The 17058-nt window shown below is 42.1% G+C and overlaps 1 protein-coding gene across 3 annotated transcripts in view; it reads right to left on the bottom strand.

Annotated features, from left to right (window-relative positions):
* The window catches only part of TOM1L1 (target of myb1 like 1 membrane trafficking protein), a 62299-nt gene that overhangs the window by 32863 nt on the left and 12378 nt on the right, over nt 1–17058 (bottom strand). For all 3 annotated transcript variants that reach the window (XR_011523094.1, XR_011523095.1, XM_008519746.2), the window contains exons 5-7: nt 16554–16679; nt 14925–15029; nt 13810–13926 (exon numbers count right to left, since the gene is read on the bottom strand). Coding sequence is in view for 1 of the 3 variants with exons in the window: in XM_008519746.2 (XP_008517968.1) it covers nt 13810–13926; nt 14925–15029; nt 16554–16679 (348 nt within the window). In the remaining 2 variants the exon portion in view is untranslated. The remainder of the gene's footprint in view (nt 1–13809; nt 13927–14924; nt 15030–16553; nt 16680–17058) is intronic.

Below are 17058 nucleotides of genomic sequence, written 5' to 3'. Positions count from 1 at the left end.
TCGATTTATGACCCAAGTGTCTTTACTATTCAAGGCAATACACAGCTCTAAGCTCTGGCATCAGAACAGCAACCAACAAATCAGCATTATGCTTGCAAAATTCAACCAAACCTCTGCACCCAAAGACTCCGACACAAATAGGCCTTTCAGCGTACTCCAGGACGGCATAAAATATCAAACTAACTTCACATATTTAAATGGAATGTTTCATTGTACATTTTTTTACTGAAAGATTGTTTGCCACAGGTAGATGAAAACGAGAGAAAAGTCACAAATCATGTCATTTTAGAGCTCTGAAAGGCCTGAAGAACCACACGGAACTAGAAATATTGCTGTGGCCATTTTTGAAAACTATCATCTGCCACATACCCTTTTACTTTGATATTTAAATTTCAGTTTAACAAGCTTGTTAATATCCCGAGTCACAAAGTTCGTATCTGTAAAAGCTTTCAATAGTGAATTTTTTAAAAAGGATTAGGAACTCTATCTAGTGATTAATTTTCCTTTTAATCTCCTAATAAATAGGACGTGTTAATATCACCTTCGTTTACTAAGTATCCTCTTTGCTCTTCATTTTATACATAATACAGAAACTAAGTCCAACGATAGTCAATAACTTGCCCAAGGCCAAGAGCCCCAGGAATCGTTAGCAAAATGATATATTAAAATGTTCCTAAGTAAAATATTCTAAAAGTAATATACTTAATGCCATTGATGCAAAATATTGATTTGTTTCTCAGGATGTTCTCTGATGTTCTGTAGGGTAATAACAGATACTCAGCAAATGGGGCTTCTTTGCTCAAATAAGTTTGTAAATGTTGAGTTAAACGAAGATTCCTAGAGTGTTTACTATACGAATGAACTTTATGAATCTCTGTAACCCCAGGGACAGAATTTGCCATCCCAAAATATGCCTCTTTAGTATAAAAATTATTTGGGGCTGAGTATTTAAAAGAATTTAAAGAGAAATCTCTGTTTGTAAGGGTGCCTTCCTCTCTGAGCCAGGAAGGAGACAGGACAACTAAATCTCCAGAAACTCTTAACAGAGAAGGCAATGACTTAAATCTACACAACTTTATGCTCGTTTACTGTGCTGACCTCATCTTAACGACAGAATGTTAAGACTATTTTTCAGGGGTGACAGCCAGTCAGGAGCACGCGCAGAAGAGAGAATTTTGATCTGACAATCGAAATTCATCCTGCCAATGCTTCTGCACACCAGGCCAGCCTCCCTGAGCCCTTAAATCTTACCCTATACCCTGGATCAGGGGGACAGAGTTGAGAATCTTCTGTCTCCTCATCAACCAATTGCATAATAAATTTTCTTCCCACAAAGGACAGTGTACCACAGTATTGGCTGCCGTGCATGAGTGGAGAGACTCCTTGCTTGGTAACAATTTTTGGCGACCACAAAGGGAATAGGTCCTGTGACCACCCACTGGAGGCTCTGGAGTCCCCGGCAGGGCAGGGGTCTTTTCGTTGACCCTAACTGGCCGCCTGGACAATTTTGTCTAGAGGCTCAGAGGACTGGATTTCTATTTCCCACTGTGGTGCTCCAGGCCCCTCGGTGCTTTTTTTTTTTCCCCTTTGAGAGAAGAAATGGCTTCTGAATCTAGACATCTCTGGGTTCTGGGTGAGTAACTTTAAGTGACTCACTGGTTTGATTTCTTGGAAATAGAAGTTTAGCTTGTATCCTGGGGAATCCTGGTGGGCTGAGTCCTGAATCTTGAGCCTGAACCACCCAAAGTAATTAGAGGCAGAATAAAGGGGTCACTTGTGAGTTGCTCCTGGCAATCTGGTTCTGAGCAGCTCCTGGTAGACTAGCTAGTGTTCTGGTCTATGTCACATGTGGGATTGTATTGTGTGTTAATGTTTGTCTGAATTGTATTGGCCATTTGGGGACTGAGTTTCTCTGTGACTGTAACAAAGTCCCTTTAGAAATTAACCATAAGAGGGTCTTATGACTCAGAAAAAAAGAGGCACTGTTCCCTGTGGTCCTTCGGGATGTTCCTGACTGGGCACTTTAGGGAGGTGTCAAGGCTTCTGCCCATGACATGCAAGGCCTCACAGGGACCCCATTCTGAGGAACATATCTTATTGGACCCTCATTGTTTGAGGTCAGGCAATCAGCAGCGGAAGCTCATCCAGAGCTCAAATCACCCAAAATCTGTGGATGCCAGAACACGTAAGGGAAACAGCCAACCCCTTGGTTATTCTTGGGAGAGCTGTTCCCACAAGCACACTATCAAAACACCATCCCCTAAAAAGACCTTGCTTGTTGCAGCCACCTTGGTAAAAGGCCCCCTTAAATGGGAAATGTAAATGGTATACCAAAATGCAGCCCGCTGTGAGGCATTCTTCAAAATTGGGTGATGTTCAGTTATGAGCCCATGAAGAAAAAGAAAATGATATCCTTTTGTAATACGGCCTGGCCCCAGTACTCAGTGGGACGAGATCCCCTATGTGCAATCTTTTGTGTTTTTATATTAGAACAAGAACTTTCAAAAGAGATGTAAGATTATAATTCAGAGGGAGGCTCCACAGAAAAAAACCTGTCCTCCCAGCATCATCAAAGTCAGATGATGATCTTATCCTTCCTCATTTGCTATCCCCTACAGCGCCCCCACAGTATGCCGGGGGTGCAATTGGAGATGACCAGGAAAGGCATAATGATCCCCCTGAAGCTGCTGGCTTGGCTTTGTACCCCCCTTTACCTAACAGTCAGGCAGGAATGGTCTCCCCTCCTCATACCCATCGAGGTACTCAATTTGGCCCAAGGAATGCTCCACCCCAGGCAGGGCAATTTCTACTAACACAAGTCCCTGTAGGTCTCAATGACAAAGGCCAGCCCCAGAGGATTTTTGAATGTGCATACCCCTTTTTCAACTTCACATTTATACAACTGGAACAACAACATGCCCACTTACCAGGATGATTCCCCAAAGATGGAAAGTTTATTTACATCCATCTTTTCTACCCATAACCCCGCCTAGGCTAACATTCAGGCCCTTATGTATACCCTCCTCAGCCCAGGGGAGCATAGGATGATACTGGACAAGGCTCATCAGGAAGCCAAGAGAGTCCACGAGTTACAACCTAACCATCCAATCAGTGCTCCAGCAGTAGAGGCCATACCTGGGGTTCAGCCAGGCTGGGACCCCAGTGGTCCAGGAGACTGGGTGAGGCTAAACCATTATAAAGCATGTTTAATAATTAGAATGCAGATGGGGGTCCCCAAATTGAAGAGCCTAAATAAGGTCCAGAAGGTACAGAGTCTTTGAAACCTAGAGAAAGTATACTGATATGGACCTGGAACATCCAGATAACATGAGGCTGCTCAATATGACTTTTATCAGCCATAGTGCCCCTGATATAAGAAAAACATTACAAAGATTGGAAGGGGGATTGGGGATGTCCGAGTCTCAACTTGTCGAGATCGCTTTTAAAGTGTTTAATAGGTGTGACCAGGAGCTAGAGGAACAGAAACAATGGGAGATGAGACTGTAAGCTGCCCTACTCGCCACAGCCCTCAGTCACAATCCGCCAAGACCAATGAGAAAAGACAAATGGCCACGAGTAAGACCCATGGGGCCCCACCTTCCAACCACAAGGGACCCTCAACCCTGAGGCCAAGGCAACGTGCTTAGTGTGAGCAGGAAGGCCCTTGGAAAAAGGAATGTCCTAATCGTTTTTGGAAGCTGAGAGAGAAAACCAATGTGCCCAACCATCAGATGCCCCAACTTGTCGACGGAGACCAAGAATGATGGGGCCTAGGGGCTCCTCTAGACTCCACCAGCTCCATCGACATCTCCTACAAGAAACCCCGGGTAACAACAGCAGTGAGAAAGAAACTTATAGACTTTCTAATTGGCACCAAAGCTACTTATTCTGTACTAAACACCAGACAGGGGCTCCTCTCCCCCAGGACCACATCCGTTATGGGTATATCTAAGTCACTCTCTCTTAAACCTTTTCTACAACCACTCAAGTGTCACATAGGGAAAACGTATCTAAAGCACAGCTTCCTGTAAATGCCTGAGGGCCCCATCCCATTGTTGGGACGGGATCTACTAACACAATGCCCAAGTGACTTTTTCACCAGAAGAAGTAGACATTAAAGTCCCCCCAGATTAAGCCTGCCCCCTCCAAGCAGTGCCATTGCAACTGGGAGACGAGCCTCAATTGGAGGTCCCTGAAGAAGTTCTGCAAAAGGTAATAGCGGATGGGGCTGGCCCTGTGGCCGAGTGGTTAAGTTCGCACGCTCAGCTGCAGGCGGCCCAGTGTTTCGTTGGTTCAAATCCTGGGCGCGGACATGGCACTGCTCATCAAACCACGCTGAGGCAGCGTCCCACATGCCACAACTAGAAGGACCCACAACGAAGAATATACAGCTATGTACTGGGGGGCTTTGGGGAGAAAGGAAAAAAAAATCTTTAAAAAAATAAAGATAAAAATAAATAAATAAATAAATAAAAAGGTAAGAGCAGATGTTTGGGCTGAAGGGAGGCTGGGAAGTGCCAAGATGGCTGATCCAAAAGGTGCCAAGATGCCAAATTTGAAACAATACCCTTTAAAGAGACAGAGAAAAGAAGGTATAAAATCCCTGATAGCCACCTTTCTTAAATGCCAATTAATGCAACCTTATCAATCCCCATATAACACTCCCATCCTGCCAGTACAAAAAACAGGGACCATCCTGCCAGGACAAAAAACAGAGACTATCGTTTTGTACAGGATTCAGGAGCCCTTAACCAAATTGTAGAGGATATACATCCGGTGGTACCAAATCCTTATACTTTGCTTACAACTTTATCTGGAGACTTCTGTAGGTTTACAGGGCTAGACTTCAAGGATGTCTTTTACTGCATACCCCTAAGTCCTGAGTCACAGGAACCGTTTGCCTTTGAATGGGACAATCCAGAGACTCATGTAAAACAACAATATTGCTGGATGGTACTCCCACAGGGATTTAAAAATGCCTCCTCCATTTTGGGGGAGGCCTTAGCCAAAGACTTAAAGCATTTCCAGATGAGTGAGAGAGTCTTACTCCACTATGTGGATGCCATACTGATTACTAGTAAAACTACTCAAACTGAAATACAATCCTTACTTTAAATTTTCTGGCAGAACGGGGATATAAAGTCTCCGAGAGAAAGGCACAGATTTCTCCACCAACTGTAAAATACCTAGGATTTGAATTATCAAAAGGACAAACCTATTGCCAGATGGAAGGGAAGCGTTAGCTAGGGAGGCTGTGCCCACCACCAGAGGACAACTGTGAGGAATTTTAGGGATGACTGGGTTTTATTGTATTTGGATTCCTAACTTTGAACTCACAGCCAAACCCTCACATGAGGCTCTTGGAGGAAATGACAATGAGCCATTAAACTGGCCTGCAGAATGCCATAAGGCGTTTCATATCATCGAGGGGACACTTTCAACAGCCCCAGCACTTGGTCTCCCAGACGTTAGAAAGCCACTGGACATGAGCGACAGGGCATAAGTCTTGGGTTGTGAACTCAGAATTTAGGTGCTTCCAGAAGACCAGTAGCTTACTTTCCCAAACAATTGGATATCATAACTCAAGGGTGGCCAGTTTGCCTCTGGGCTGTAGCTGCAACCTGTGACCATTTACAAGAAGCTGAAAAATTTACTCTGGGTCAGGCTACTACTGTGCACATTTTACAGTGCCTGCTTCCTCTACTTGAATAAAAAGGTGGATACTGGCTTACTTCAGGGAGACTGGGCAAATATCAGGCCATATAACTAGACAACCCAAATGTAAATTTAAAGGTGATACCCACTCTAAACCCAGCCACTCTGCTGCCCGCTATGACAGGAGAACCTGTCCGTGCTTGTACACAAATTATTGGAGAGTTTATTCTAGCAGACCCGACCTGATTGACCAGCTTTGGAGAATCCAGACGTGGAAATGCTTCCTGAGGGAAGCAGCTTCATGGACTATGGACTTTGGAAGGCTGGATATGCCATAATAACGCAACAGGAAGTCCTAGAAGCAGAAGCACTCTCTCCAGGTACATCTGCCCAGAAGGCAGAACTCATAGGCCTCGTGAAGCCGTGCTTCTAGGAGCTAAGAAAAAGGTAACCATTTCTACAGATTCGAAGTGTGCCTTCTTTGTCATGCATGCACATGGGGCTCCATGGAAAGAGAGAGGCCTATTAACAGCAGGAAGGAAAGAGATTAAACATGTCGAGGAGATACTGGCCTTATTAGATTTTGTCTGGATGCCAGAAAAGGTGGCCCTGTGCATTGCCCAGGCCACCAAAAGGCTGATAGTTATATAGCTAAAGGAAAAAATTTGGCTGATCAGGCTGCAAAACAAGCAGATCTAGAGAGAGCAGAAGAATGGGGATCTCATTCTGACTCTAGCAACTTAAAGGTGGTCAGTATTAAACCATTAAAGAAGGCTGGATTTATAATCAACAGGGACGAGTGCTTATACTCAAGAATTTAATGGAAAAAATTATTGCTCACTACATCATCAAGGAACCCATTATGGGAGAGATGCAATCTATCATTCACTACAAAAGTTAACTGTTGGTCCAAAAATGCAAAGGACTATCCAAAAGGTAGTGCAAAATTGCCTGATTTGTGCCAGAAACAATCCCAAAACTGGGCCACCTCCAATCATAAAAGAGGTGCAAATCCAAGGGACATAACCAGGAGATAACTGGCAAATAGACCTTATTGGGAAATTATAAATATTTACTGGTATTTGTGGACACCTTCACAGGACAGGCTGAAGCTTTTCCATGTAGGATGGAAAAGGCTTCCGAAGTAACAAAGGCCTTACTAAAATAAATCATCCCTCACTTTGGGTTGCCTCTTTCAATTCAAAGTGGTAATGGAGGAGATTTCACAGCCAAGGTAACACAAGAGATGTCTGGGGTCCTTGGAATACAATGGAAGTTATATGCTTTATGGAGGCCTCAGTCTACAGGAAAGACTGAAAATATGAACCATACCTTAAAGGAAACAATTGCCAAAATATGTCAGGAAACCAACTTAACCTTAGGGATGAGGTCTTGCCAATTGCCCTGTTTAGGGTAAGACTAGCCCCTAGAAGTAGGCTCCAATTGAGCCCTTATGAAATGTTATACGGGAGACCCTCCCTTGAGACTAAGTATTATCGCAATCTTGAAAATGATCGTGCTGTACAAGAATGAGATGCAGTAAAATGTGTACCGTCTCTAGGTGCTACTTTATCTGCTATACATGAACATGCTTCTTGTTACTAACGTTTCCCGCAGACATTCCCCTGCACTGCAGAAACCCAGGGGACTGGGTCCTCAAGACTTGCAGAAGTCAACACCCTAAGGATGAAGTGCAACCTAAGTGGAACGGACCCTACAAAGGCCTTCTGGTTACACGTTCTTCAGTAAAATTAAAGAGCTAAAGCTTGGATACACCACTCATGAATAAAAATAGACTCCTCTCATCCACTCTATAATTCCCAAAAAGGCAATGCCCTTCATGAACAATAGGAAACAGAAGGATCAAATCATCCAAACACTGAGCAGCTACGGAGGCCCACGGCCAATTTTTCCACCCAAGAGTACTCTTGTGAACCTTTAACTGATCTTAAGTTACTTTTCAGAAAACCAATGAAACTGAGGGAACTCTTGGATTTCCAGATAAATAAGAAGCTGTTCCTGCCTCTAAAGCCAGCCTCTGTCTGATCAGATTGAGAGGCCAGAAGCAGCCGACAGCTGAAGGAGGCAGCTTACCCAAGATACTGGACCAGGCCTGTATTGACACAACTTAATTTTACCTTGATCTCATACACCCTATTCTGCACTGCTTAACTAACCATGCCTACCTCCTTGATTTAAAACCCCCTCATTAACACATCTTTTCCTGACTCCTTTTGGTATATTGTCCTTTTTCTTCTTCTTCTTCTTGTAATTATTCTGACTTTCTACTTCTTTCTTACAAACTAATTGCCTTCTTTCAGAAGGATTGAACCATTTTCTTTGCCAATTCTAGTCCAGGCTATAAAATGTCCCCTACTTTTCTTTGCTATGTTCTTTCATTTGCCCTGGCCTCTCAGGCTTGGAAAGATAAGTCCTTAATAAGAATTTCACAGATTTTTTCAAAATCAGGGAACCTGACTGACTGCTGGACCTGTCACCCAAAGCCCTACGCAGTACATGATCATGGTGACCCTATAGTAAATCCAGTAGTCAATTTCTCAAGTACACCTGATTTTACTGTGACTTATGATATAAAACCTTCAGATGTGACCTATAGGGTCAGGGTAATAGACAAGAGGATTTCCTGTCCCCTGTTTCTTTATAACCATCCCTAAAATGCAACGTATGAAGGTTACTGAAGAAGAACGTAAGGACAAAAGGACTTATAGCCATCAGGACCAGATATTAACCAACGGACAGACTGCACTCACCTGTACGCTCAATGATACTTACTGCTCACTCCCTATTTCCTACTATCTGGTCCAGGAAAGGTGCTGGCAAGATCCAAATTATAAGTCCACCTAATTATGTCAGGATTTTAATAAAAAAAAAAATCTAGTGTTCCTGCATGGAACACCCAATTCTATACCAACCTGTGGATTACATTCTTCCTCCTGGACAGTGCCTTGCACTGACCACTGGATCAACCAGATCCTAGATAAAATCCCCAAAAATGAAAGCCTAAATTTTACCAACATGACTAAGGTATTCTATGTGTCCCCCTCAGGGTATATCTTTGTCTGTGAATCCAATCGCCATCCTTGGGCCTATAACTGCCTTAATAGCTGGCACATAGGAGGTACCGGTCTATTAGGCTATTTAGTCACTCCTTTCTCTGTACATAACTCGAGTGAAGCCCAGCACTGGACTAGTTCCTTAAAACTTTTCACTAGAACTAAAGGATCTATATTAGATGGAGATTTGATCTTGAAAGCACCAGACAAATATGTGCCTGGATACCAGGAAGATTCTGATGCATATTTCTCTGGACAAACCTTATCACCTGGTGGGGGGTGGCAGCTCATGAACATATGATTAGAAATCTCTCTCCCACCTTAGGAATAGTAGCCAGGGAAGCGGCCCAAGCCTTAGCTTCCTAACAGAAAGCACTGGGTTCCATGGCTAAAGTAGTGCTCAATAACCAAATTGCTTTAGATTACATACTAGCTGAACAAGGAGGCATTTGTGCCATAGCAAATTCTTGCTGTTGCATCTATATTAACACCTCCTCAGAGACTGAAACTCATATAGACAAAATGAGACAACAGGCAACTTGGCTCCAACAAGTGTCATCCCAAGAACCTGGGTTTGATCTCTCAAACAATATTTTTTGGTGGATCCTGTCAGTAATAAGGCCTATATTTGAGAGATTGATAAAGTTAGGTATCACAGTGTTACACCTATTAGGATTTATACTCCTCCTTGTCAAACTCTGCGCTTGCTGTGTTTTTGGTACCCAAAAATCCACTCCCCACACTCCTGTCTTGATCATAAGGGAGACCCATAATGCAACATCCAGATTACAACCTGGGTATTTACAATGAAAAGCTAAACAATTTCATTCATCTAGCCCCTGTTAAGTCTACACCCCTTATCAGTAGGAAGCAGCTAGAGCTGTGTGTCACTCCATTTCCTTTAAGATCGAGGAATGAACAACAAAAGAGGGTATTTGTAACCACAGGACCAGGAACAGAATTTGCCACCCCAAAACATGCCTCTTTAGCATAAAAACTATTTTGGACCAAGTATTTAAAAGAAGGAAAAGAAAAAAGCAGCCACAAGGAAAGATTTGAAAACCTAGAAGAAGTTACCCATTTATAAGAGAAATTTACATTTATAAGAGAAATCTCCATTTGTAAGGATGCCTTCCTCTCTGAGCTGAAAGGAGAGGACAATTAAATCTCTAGAAACTCTTTATCAACAGAGAAGGCAATGACTTAAATCTGCATAACAACTTTACCCTTGTTTACTATGCTCACCTCATCTTAACAACAGAATGTTAAGGAAATTTTTCAGGGGCTGTGATCCAGCCAGGAGTAGGTACAGAAGAGAAAATTTTGATCTGCCAATCAAAACTCATCCTGCCAGTCCTTCTGCATACCAGCCTTAAACCTTACCCTATACCCTGAGCCCTTAAACCTTACCCTATACCCTGGATCAGGGAGACAGAGTTGAGAGCCTTCCTTCTGTCTCCTTGCCAATCGATTGCATAATAAACTCTCTTCCCTCAAAGACCTATGTACCACAGTATTGGCTTCTATGCACATGGGGTGCAGAGAGCTCTTGCTCAGTAACACCTCCAAGAGGAGAAATATAGTAGGCAATCAGTTTTGCAAACTTATTTGCCCACAGGTAGCATTTCACCCCCACAGAATACAGCATAAGACCAGTGGGAAATGCTGTCTTAAATTGTTTCCTAGAGTTTTGTGTTGCTTCCCCCAGAATCTTATTATTTTAATGTCATCAGAGGAATCTTTCCAAATGTTATCTGGTTATGTAGTCTTTCGGCTTACATCCCTTTAACAGCTCCCTTCTGCTCTCTGGGTTAAGCCCACTCTGGCATGGCCTATAGGGTCCTCAATAACCTGTATAGACCAGATCTTGTCACTCCTCACCTGGAACTTTATGCCCCCAAGCTGTAGTTTTAATTTCTCTTCTCATTCTTATGTACCTGAGAGATACCACAAACTCGGATCCATTAATAGTGGGTGAGGGGTGGCAAAGAGTTCCTTAAGAGGTGTATCTGACACCCTAATGGTCTCTGGAGGTAGGCTTCCATAGATATAGCTTGAGAAATAACCTTTTTTTTTTTTTTTTAAACCCTATAAAAATGTAAAAACCATTCTGAGTTCACAGCCAGCACAAAAACAGACCAAGCCCTGCATGTGGCCCACCAGCCACAGTTTGCTGGCAGTTTCCTCAATTAGAGGAAAACATAATCCAGGACATTCAAGACTGCCCACCATGAGCACTGCCATAGAACACGGAAGGAAAATAAAGGACCACTCCATGCCTAGAGACTGTGGTAGCTGGAACAAGATGGCATGAGGGGCAGCTAACAGAGTTGAGGAGTGGCAATCAAACAGCCAGCAAGACATTCCCTGCTCACACCTCTCTCCCCATTGGAGACCAAATAGCTGAGAGAGGAGTATCTGTTTCCAGCTGGGAGCAATGTTTGGGACAGAGACATAGGGTATTATTTCCAGTTGCTGGTAGCATCCAGGAAAAAATAGGAAACATATAACTCAGAAGACCAGCTACCAACATATCCAGCCCAGCATCATCCCATGCCAATCCCATATACTCTGAAAACAGTACCAAGCAGAAGCTGCAGCAATTGTATCCTCCCCTTGGCATGGGTGAGCTGGGTCACAGAAGATGCAGACCAGCTGCCAGGGAATCTCACACAAAAATGAGCTCACTATCTGCAATCCAGCCAGATAGTTGAGGAATGCAAATGAAAGAAGGGAGGAACAAAGGAATTTGCACACAAGGAAGGAAAATCCATAAAGCAAATGGAAAAGTAAGTTTAAAAATAATTACCATCTTTAGAAAAAGGAGAATGCACATCTATGGAATTAAAAAAACTATTATAAAAATCCAAATAGATTTTTAAAATAAAAAACATAACTGTTGAAATAAAACATTCCTTAAAAGAGCTAACCAGACGACCTGATGTACATGTTTCAGAGAAACAGTACGTGAAATGCAGAAAATTTCCTAGAACTACAGCCCAAAAGAAGGAAGAAATGAACAGTATTTTTAAAACGTTGAGATAAAAAACATAGGTGGAAGTTTCGTCATCTGAAAAAAGTTCCATGGGAAAAGAATAGAAAGATGCTAGAAAAGAAATATTTGCAGTAAGAGCTGAGAATTTCCCAGAATTAAAATATACATAAGTTGGGGCCAGCCCCTTAGTCGAGTATTTAAGTTCGCATGCTCTGCTTCAGCGGCCCAGGGTTTTGCTTGTTCAGATCCTGGGTGTGGACATGGCAGCGCACATCAAGCCACGCTGAGGCGGCGTCCCACATAGCAGAACCAGAGGCACTCACAACTAGAATATATGACTGTGTCCTGGGGGGCTTTGGGGAGAAGAAGAAGGAAAAACAAAAAATGATTGGCAACAGATGTTAGCCCTTTAAACAAGATGCCAATCTTTAAAAAAAAATACACAAGTTGACACGGCAAAAAGGCCTATGAAGTACTAAGAAGGATAGCTAAGGGAAACATACATATGCACATACATGCACACACATCCCTGCATACAGTATAGTGAAATTTCAAAAATGTAAACGTAAAGAGAAATCACAAACGCAACCAGAAAAAAAAAACCTGATTATAAAACAAAGGTACAAGGATCAATAATACCATACTTCTCATCAGCATCACTGGGTGCAAGATAACAATGGGGCCGCCTCTTCAAAGGACTTAAGGAAAAGAATTTTGTATCTAGAATTCTGTATCTAGCAAAACTACTAGCACTTAATGGGGAAGCAAAAAGACATTTTTGGACATGTCAACGCTCATAGTTTACCACTAGTAATGATTCAAGGAGATAGCAGTAATATGCAAGAAGCAATGTTGAGCAAGTAAAGTTTTACAATTTATTGTTTCCCAAATAAGCAATGATTAAGAAAAATGTTATTTACTAACAATCTAAAAAGTTAAAGGAAAGATAACACCAACATGAGAAGTGGGGAGTGGGAATCCAGGACAAGTAAAAATACAACAAGTTCTTAACTTGTGTGGGGGAAAAAAGATTTAGAAACTGATTTTTTTTTTCTAATAACTTCTAAAATTAATATGGTAAAAGGTGTGTTAAAATATAAAATTGATCATTAGAACGAATCATTAGAAGGGAAAAAAGTAGAGTGTAAGGAAGTACAGACACAGAAAAAGGCGTAGGAGGGCCACTGCTCCAGTAATACCGAACTGCTCATGGTTCTCCTCACATGCTCATGCAGGTCCAAACACACTGTCCTCTGCTCCCTCCAAAGCCCGAGTACTGCCTCCATCTAAATATTTCCCCAAATCCTCACCTTTCTCCTTGCCCCCACCCCTAATCCCACTGTATGATAAACAAATTTCTATTCGAGCATGTATCATACTGTATTAAACAGGTTGTTTGCAAAACAATCTTGTTCCCTAGACATAAGTTTCTGAGAACTAGGACAGCCTCTGCATCTCTACGTCCTTTACCACATTGTAGTTACTCAGTGTTTGTTGAATACATGCACACAGAGGCAACCTCTTCGAATTTAAAACAATTAGAGATTACTAAGAGATTGTATATGACCAAGACTATAAATGATTAAATGACAGTTAATTATTTGTTACAAAAGGGTAAGGACCACATCTAAGTTACTATTGCATTTTTGATAAAGTCAGCCTTGCATTTTTTTTTGTTAAGTTTACAATCAACTGAAGATGCTGGAGGACAGATTAGACAATGTTAACGCATCTTCCATCTCCAAGCCTCTAAGTTTAGAGAATAATTTTTTTTTTTTTTAGGAAGATTAGCCCTGAGCTAACATCTGCTGCTAATCCTCCTCTTTTTGCTGAGGAAGACTGGCCCTGAGCTAACATCCGTGCCCATCTTCCTTTACTTTTTTTTTTATTTTTTATTTTTTTATATGTGGGATGCCTGCCACAGCGTGGTTTGCCAAGCAGTGACATGTCCACACCCGGGATCCGAACTGGTGAACCCTGGGCCACCAAAGTGGAACGTGTGAACTTAACTGCTAAGCTACCAGGCTGGCACCGTAGAGAATAATTTTAAGAGACACTATAGGTGTCTCTGAAATCATACTACACCTGCAGAAGCTCCATGTCTTCACGATTTTCCGATCCAGGAATATTCTCCATCAATATGGTGGACATCACTCTCACATTCATTTTCACCATATCCAACTCACTGTGCAATTTACCAATCTGGAGAGAGCAACACGATTGCCAGTCAGTATACATGACACATAAACAATGGTAACCTATTTCTTTCTCTTTGGAGACATCTGCTGGAAGAGACAATCCTTTTGCAAAATTTAACATTTTCAAATTTATATTTAAATGAATATAAATATACATAAAATTACTTTACAAATGTATAATCTATCACATTCTAAAAGGACTTGAGATCACTTGTAATAAATTCAAAAATACGCTTTAGGAAAGTTAAAAATCAAGGGGGAAAACAGCCAGATGAGAAACCACATGGAGAAGGGGGAAGGTGCCTATACTAGGAACCTGGACAAAACGGCAAATGTCAGTCTGCATTTCTTGGCAACCAATGGAAAAAAAGGAGAAAAAAAAGGTTTTATATTTCTCATGGCATTAGGGAAGGAAGAACCAAAAGAGAAACACTTTATTTCTTGCTGGATTAAATTCTAAAAGGAATTAACCACATGAATTTTTATATGATGCTGAATAATAATAATACAAAGTCTTCAGTGATAGTTCCCTTATAGCGGGACAGAAAGGAACTTCACATCAGAATGGCTTCTCTGGACCTTTGATAAACAGATATAAACAAGTCAATGTAATTCAGCCGCACAATTAATACTAGTAATAAGGCGACCACTTACTGAACTCTGAAATGGGATCTGGACAGTCCTATCAGCAGCAATAGGAATCAGCTGGGGGACGCAAGATCCGTTCCACAGCCCAGTCTCCACCAAGACATGAAAGCCGCCAGCTGAGCACAACTGTTAAGGGCGTGGGCTTTAGAATGAGACAGAATCCACGGGAATAATTCCTCTTAGAAGTGAACCATGATAAGTCACACAGTATCACTAAGCTTCAGTCCCTCCTCTGTAAAAGGAGGGTAATAATGTACCTTGACCTCATAATGTTAAGAAGAATAAACAAACTGTAGATAGAGTGCTTAGAACTTAGAAAGAATCATCAATACATACAGTTGTTGCTATCGTTACCTGTTCTGGGACCAGTGTGATAGTAGAGTTCTTGGGAGCAATTACAGAAGAAAGAGCTGGTGCACTAGGAACAGGGGTTGGTGGATTCGATGAGATCTGAGAAGTCTATCAATATGAAATACGGAAATATTATTATTTGAATTAACGTAACCACCCAAGCCGTTTGTCCATTGAGATGACTCACTCCCTTTCTCTCAACCAAAGTCCTGAGCGGGGGGTGTTAGTTCACAGTCAGTCATCAAGTGTACAACCTGCCAGCATTTTGAGAAGAGTGCCAAGCAAATGGTGTGCCCACAACAGAGCAAGTGTTCAATAACAGGCGGCTGCTATTATGATTATTAACTAAATTGAAATTTAATAAAATGCTCTTAGGTTACACCAAGGGGCTACAAGATAAACTGCCATGTGAGATTAGTGCTGCCCTCTCTTTGGGTTGTTAAAAACAATTTGTGTCAAGACTTTTTAAGCCACAGCTGGCAAGGCATCTCCTTCTCCACCAGTGAATACTCCCAGAGTCGATGCCGCATTTCCAACCTTGGGTAGAGAGCCCAAAGCACAGGGCTCTAGGCCAGTGCTTCTGGAAAGGAATAATAAGTCACCTGGAAATCTTGTAAAAATGAAGAGTTTGACTTAGTTGAGGGTGGAATATACTTAACAAGCTCCCAGATTATACCCCAAGTCACATCTTGAGTAGCAAGGTCCTCGGCCTCTACTATATTGTGCCTTGGAAGGAAGAGAGAAAAGGGGTACGGTGGGCAAGCTCCTGGTTGGATAATAGGATGGGGCAGGAGGCTAATGGCCAGGAGCAGCCTGCACAAATAGAAGAGTTGGCCCTCAAGACAATGCCTCCTCAAACACCAGACTTCTGGTACACACTTCAATTGCTTATTCCACCAAGGCAGAACTCATCTATACAAGGGAAGAGCTGCCGTCTCACATCATGGAAATCACAGAAAGCTAGGAGCTGAACTATAACACCCACTCAAAGTGTCACAAGTTCCAAACCTTGCAAATTATTTGCAAACTGGAGAATGAATACACGTCAACATCTAGAAACTCTTCCAAGGGCACAGTATTAATAAGAAGTTTATTTTATGACTACCTATGGTAGGGACCCTGGCCTGTCTAGCATCAATCCTTTCTTTTGAAAACTGCCCCCTCCTCTACTATATCCAAATGATTTTCATTTGGAGCCTCCATGTTCTTAAGTGACCTCAGTTGCTTTGTGCAGAAATGGAAAACTGACTCAGGTTGGTTGGATGAGACCCTTCTCCAAAATTTTTGAGTTTGGAAGCTGACAAAGGTAAAGCTATAATACGAAAATTTGGAGGCTATGTTGTCTACTATGTGGAAAAAGCTAGCCCACAATGAGAGAGAAGGAGGAAGCTGACGATCAAAGAGAAGTAGACAAGTAACAGGGCATTTGAGTGTTTGGTTCTCTGCTGTTCCAAAGATCCAGCTAACACCAGCTCTCTCGTGGCTTGATTATTCTGTGAGAAATCACCATAACCTTCTAATAAATTAACCTTTTAGCTTAAGCTTGATGGAGCTGGGGTTGTCCCTTTCGATGAGAAAAGACCCACATAATCCACTATCTTACTCTACAAGGGTCAAAGAAAGGCCTCCTACCTCGAGTCCTGCTCTTTCAGCCTCTGCCTCTGAGGGAGGAAACTGAACACCTTTCTTCAGCAGGTCAAGGTACACTTCTTTCACTTCACTTACGTCCACGCCTCCTGGGAAACCCTGTGACCAAGTCTGAATTCAAGAGACGGAAAGTTCCAGAGTTAAAACAGCAGCCAAAACAAAACTCTTAAGCTGGAGACAGAAAATGAGAGAGTGACAATTATGTACCTCACTCAGCTTTCTGTAAGCTATTTTGCAATGCCATGGACAAAATGTACATTTTCAAAGACTAGAATAATAACAAATATTTTTAATCATCAGACTCCCACACCTCAACATTTTAATGAGACCCTGGAATAGATACTACCAATTTTTTTTGTTGTTGTTGTACTAAATCCAGAATTAATAGAAAGATTCTACAACAGCCTCGGTAGCTCTTTTGCCAAATAACTGAAAGTAGTCGGCTATCTACTCCAGGCATAGTTTCCATACCTGCAAGATGGAGGTACAC

The sequence above is a fragment of the Equus przewalskii genome, chromosome 10 (assembly GCF_037783145.1).
Source record: "Equus przewalskii isolate Varuska chromosome 10, EquPr2, whole genome shotgun sequence".
Classification (NCBI taxonomy): Eukaryota; Metazoa; Chordata; class Mammalia; order Perissodactyla; family Equidae; genus Equus; species Equus przewalskii.
Note: the sequence above shows the minus strand (reverse complement) of the source record. Positions and strands in the feature narration are given on the sequence as shown.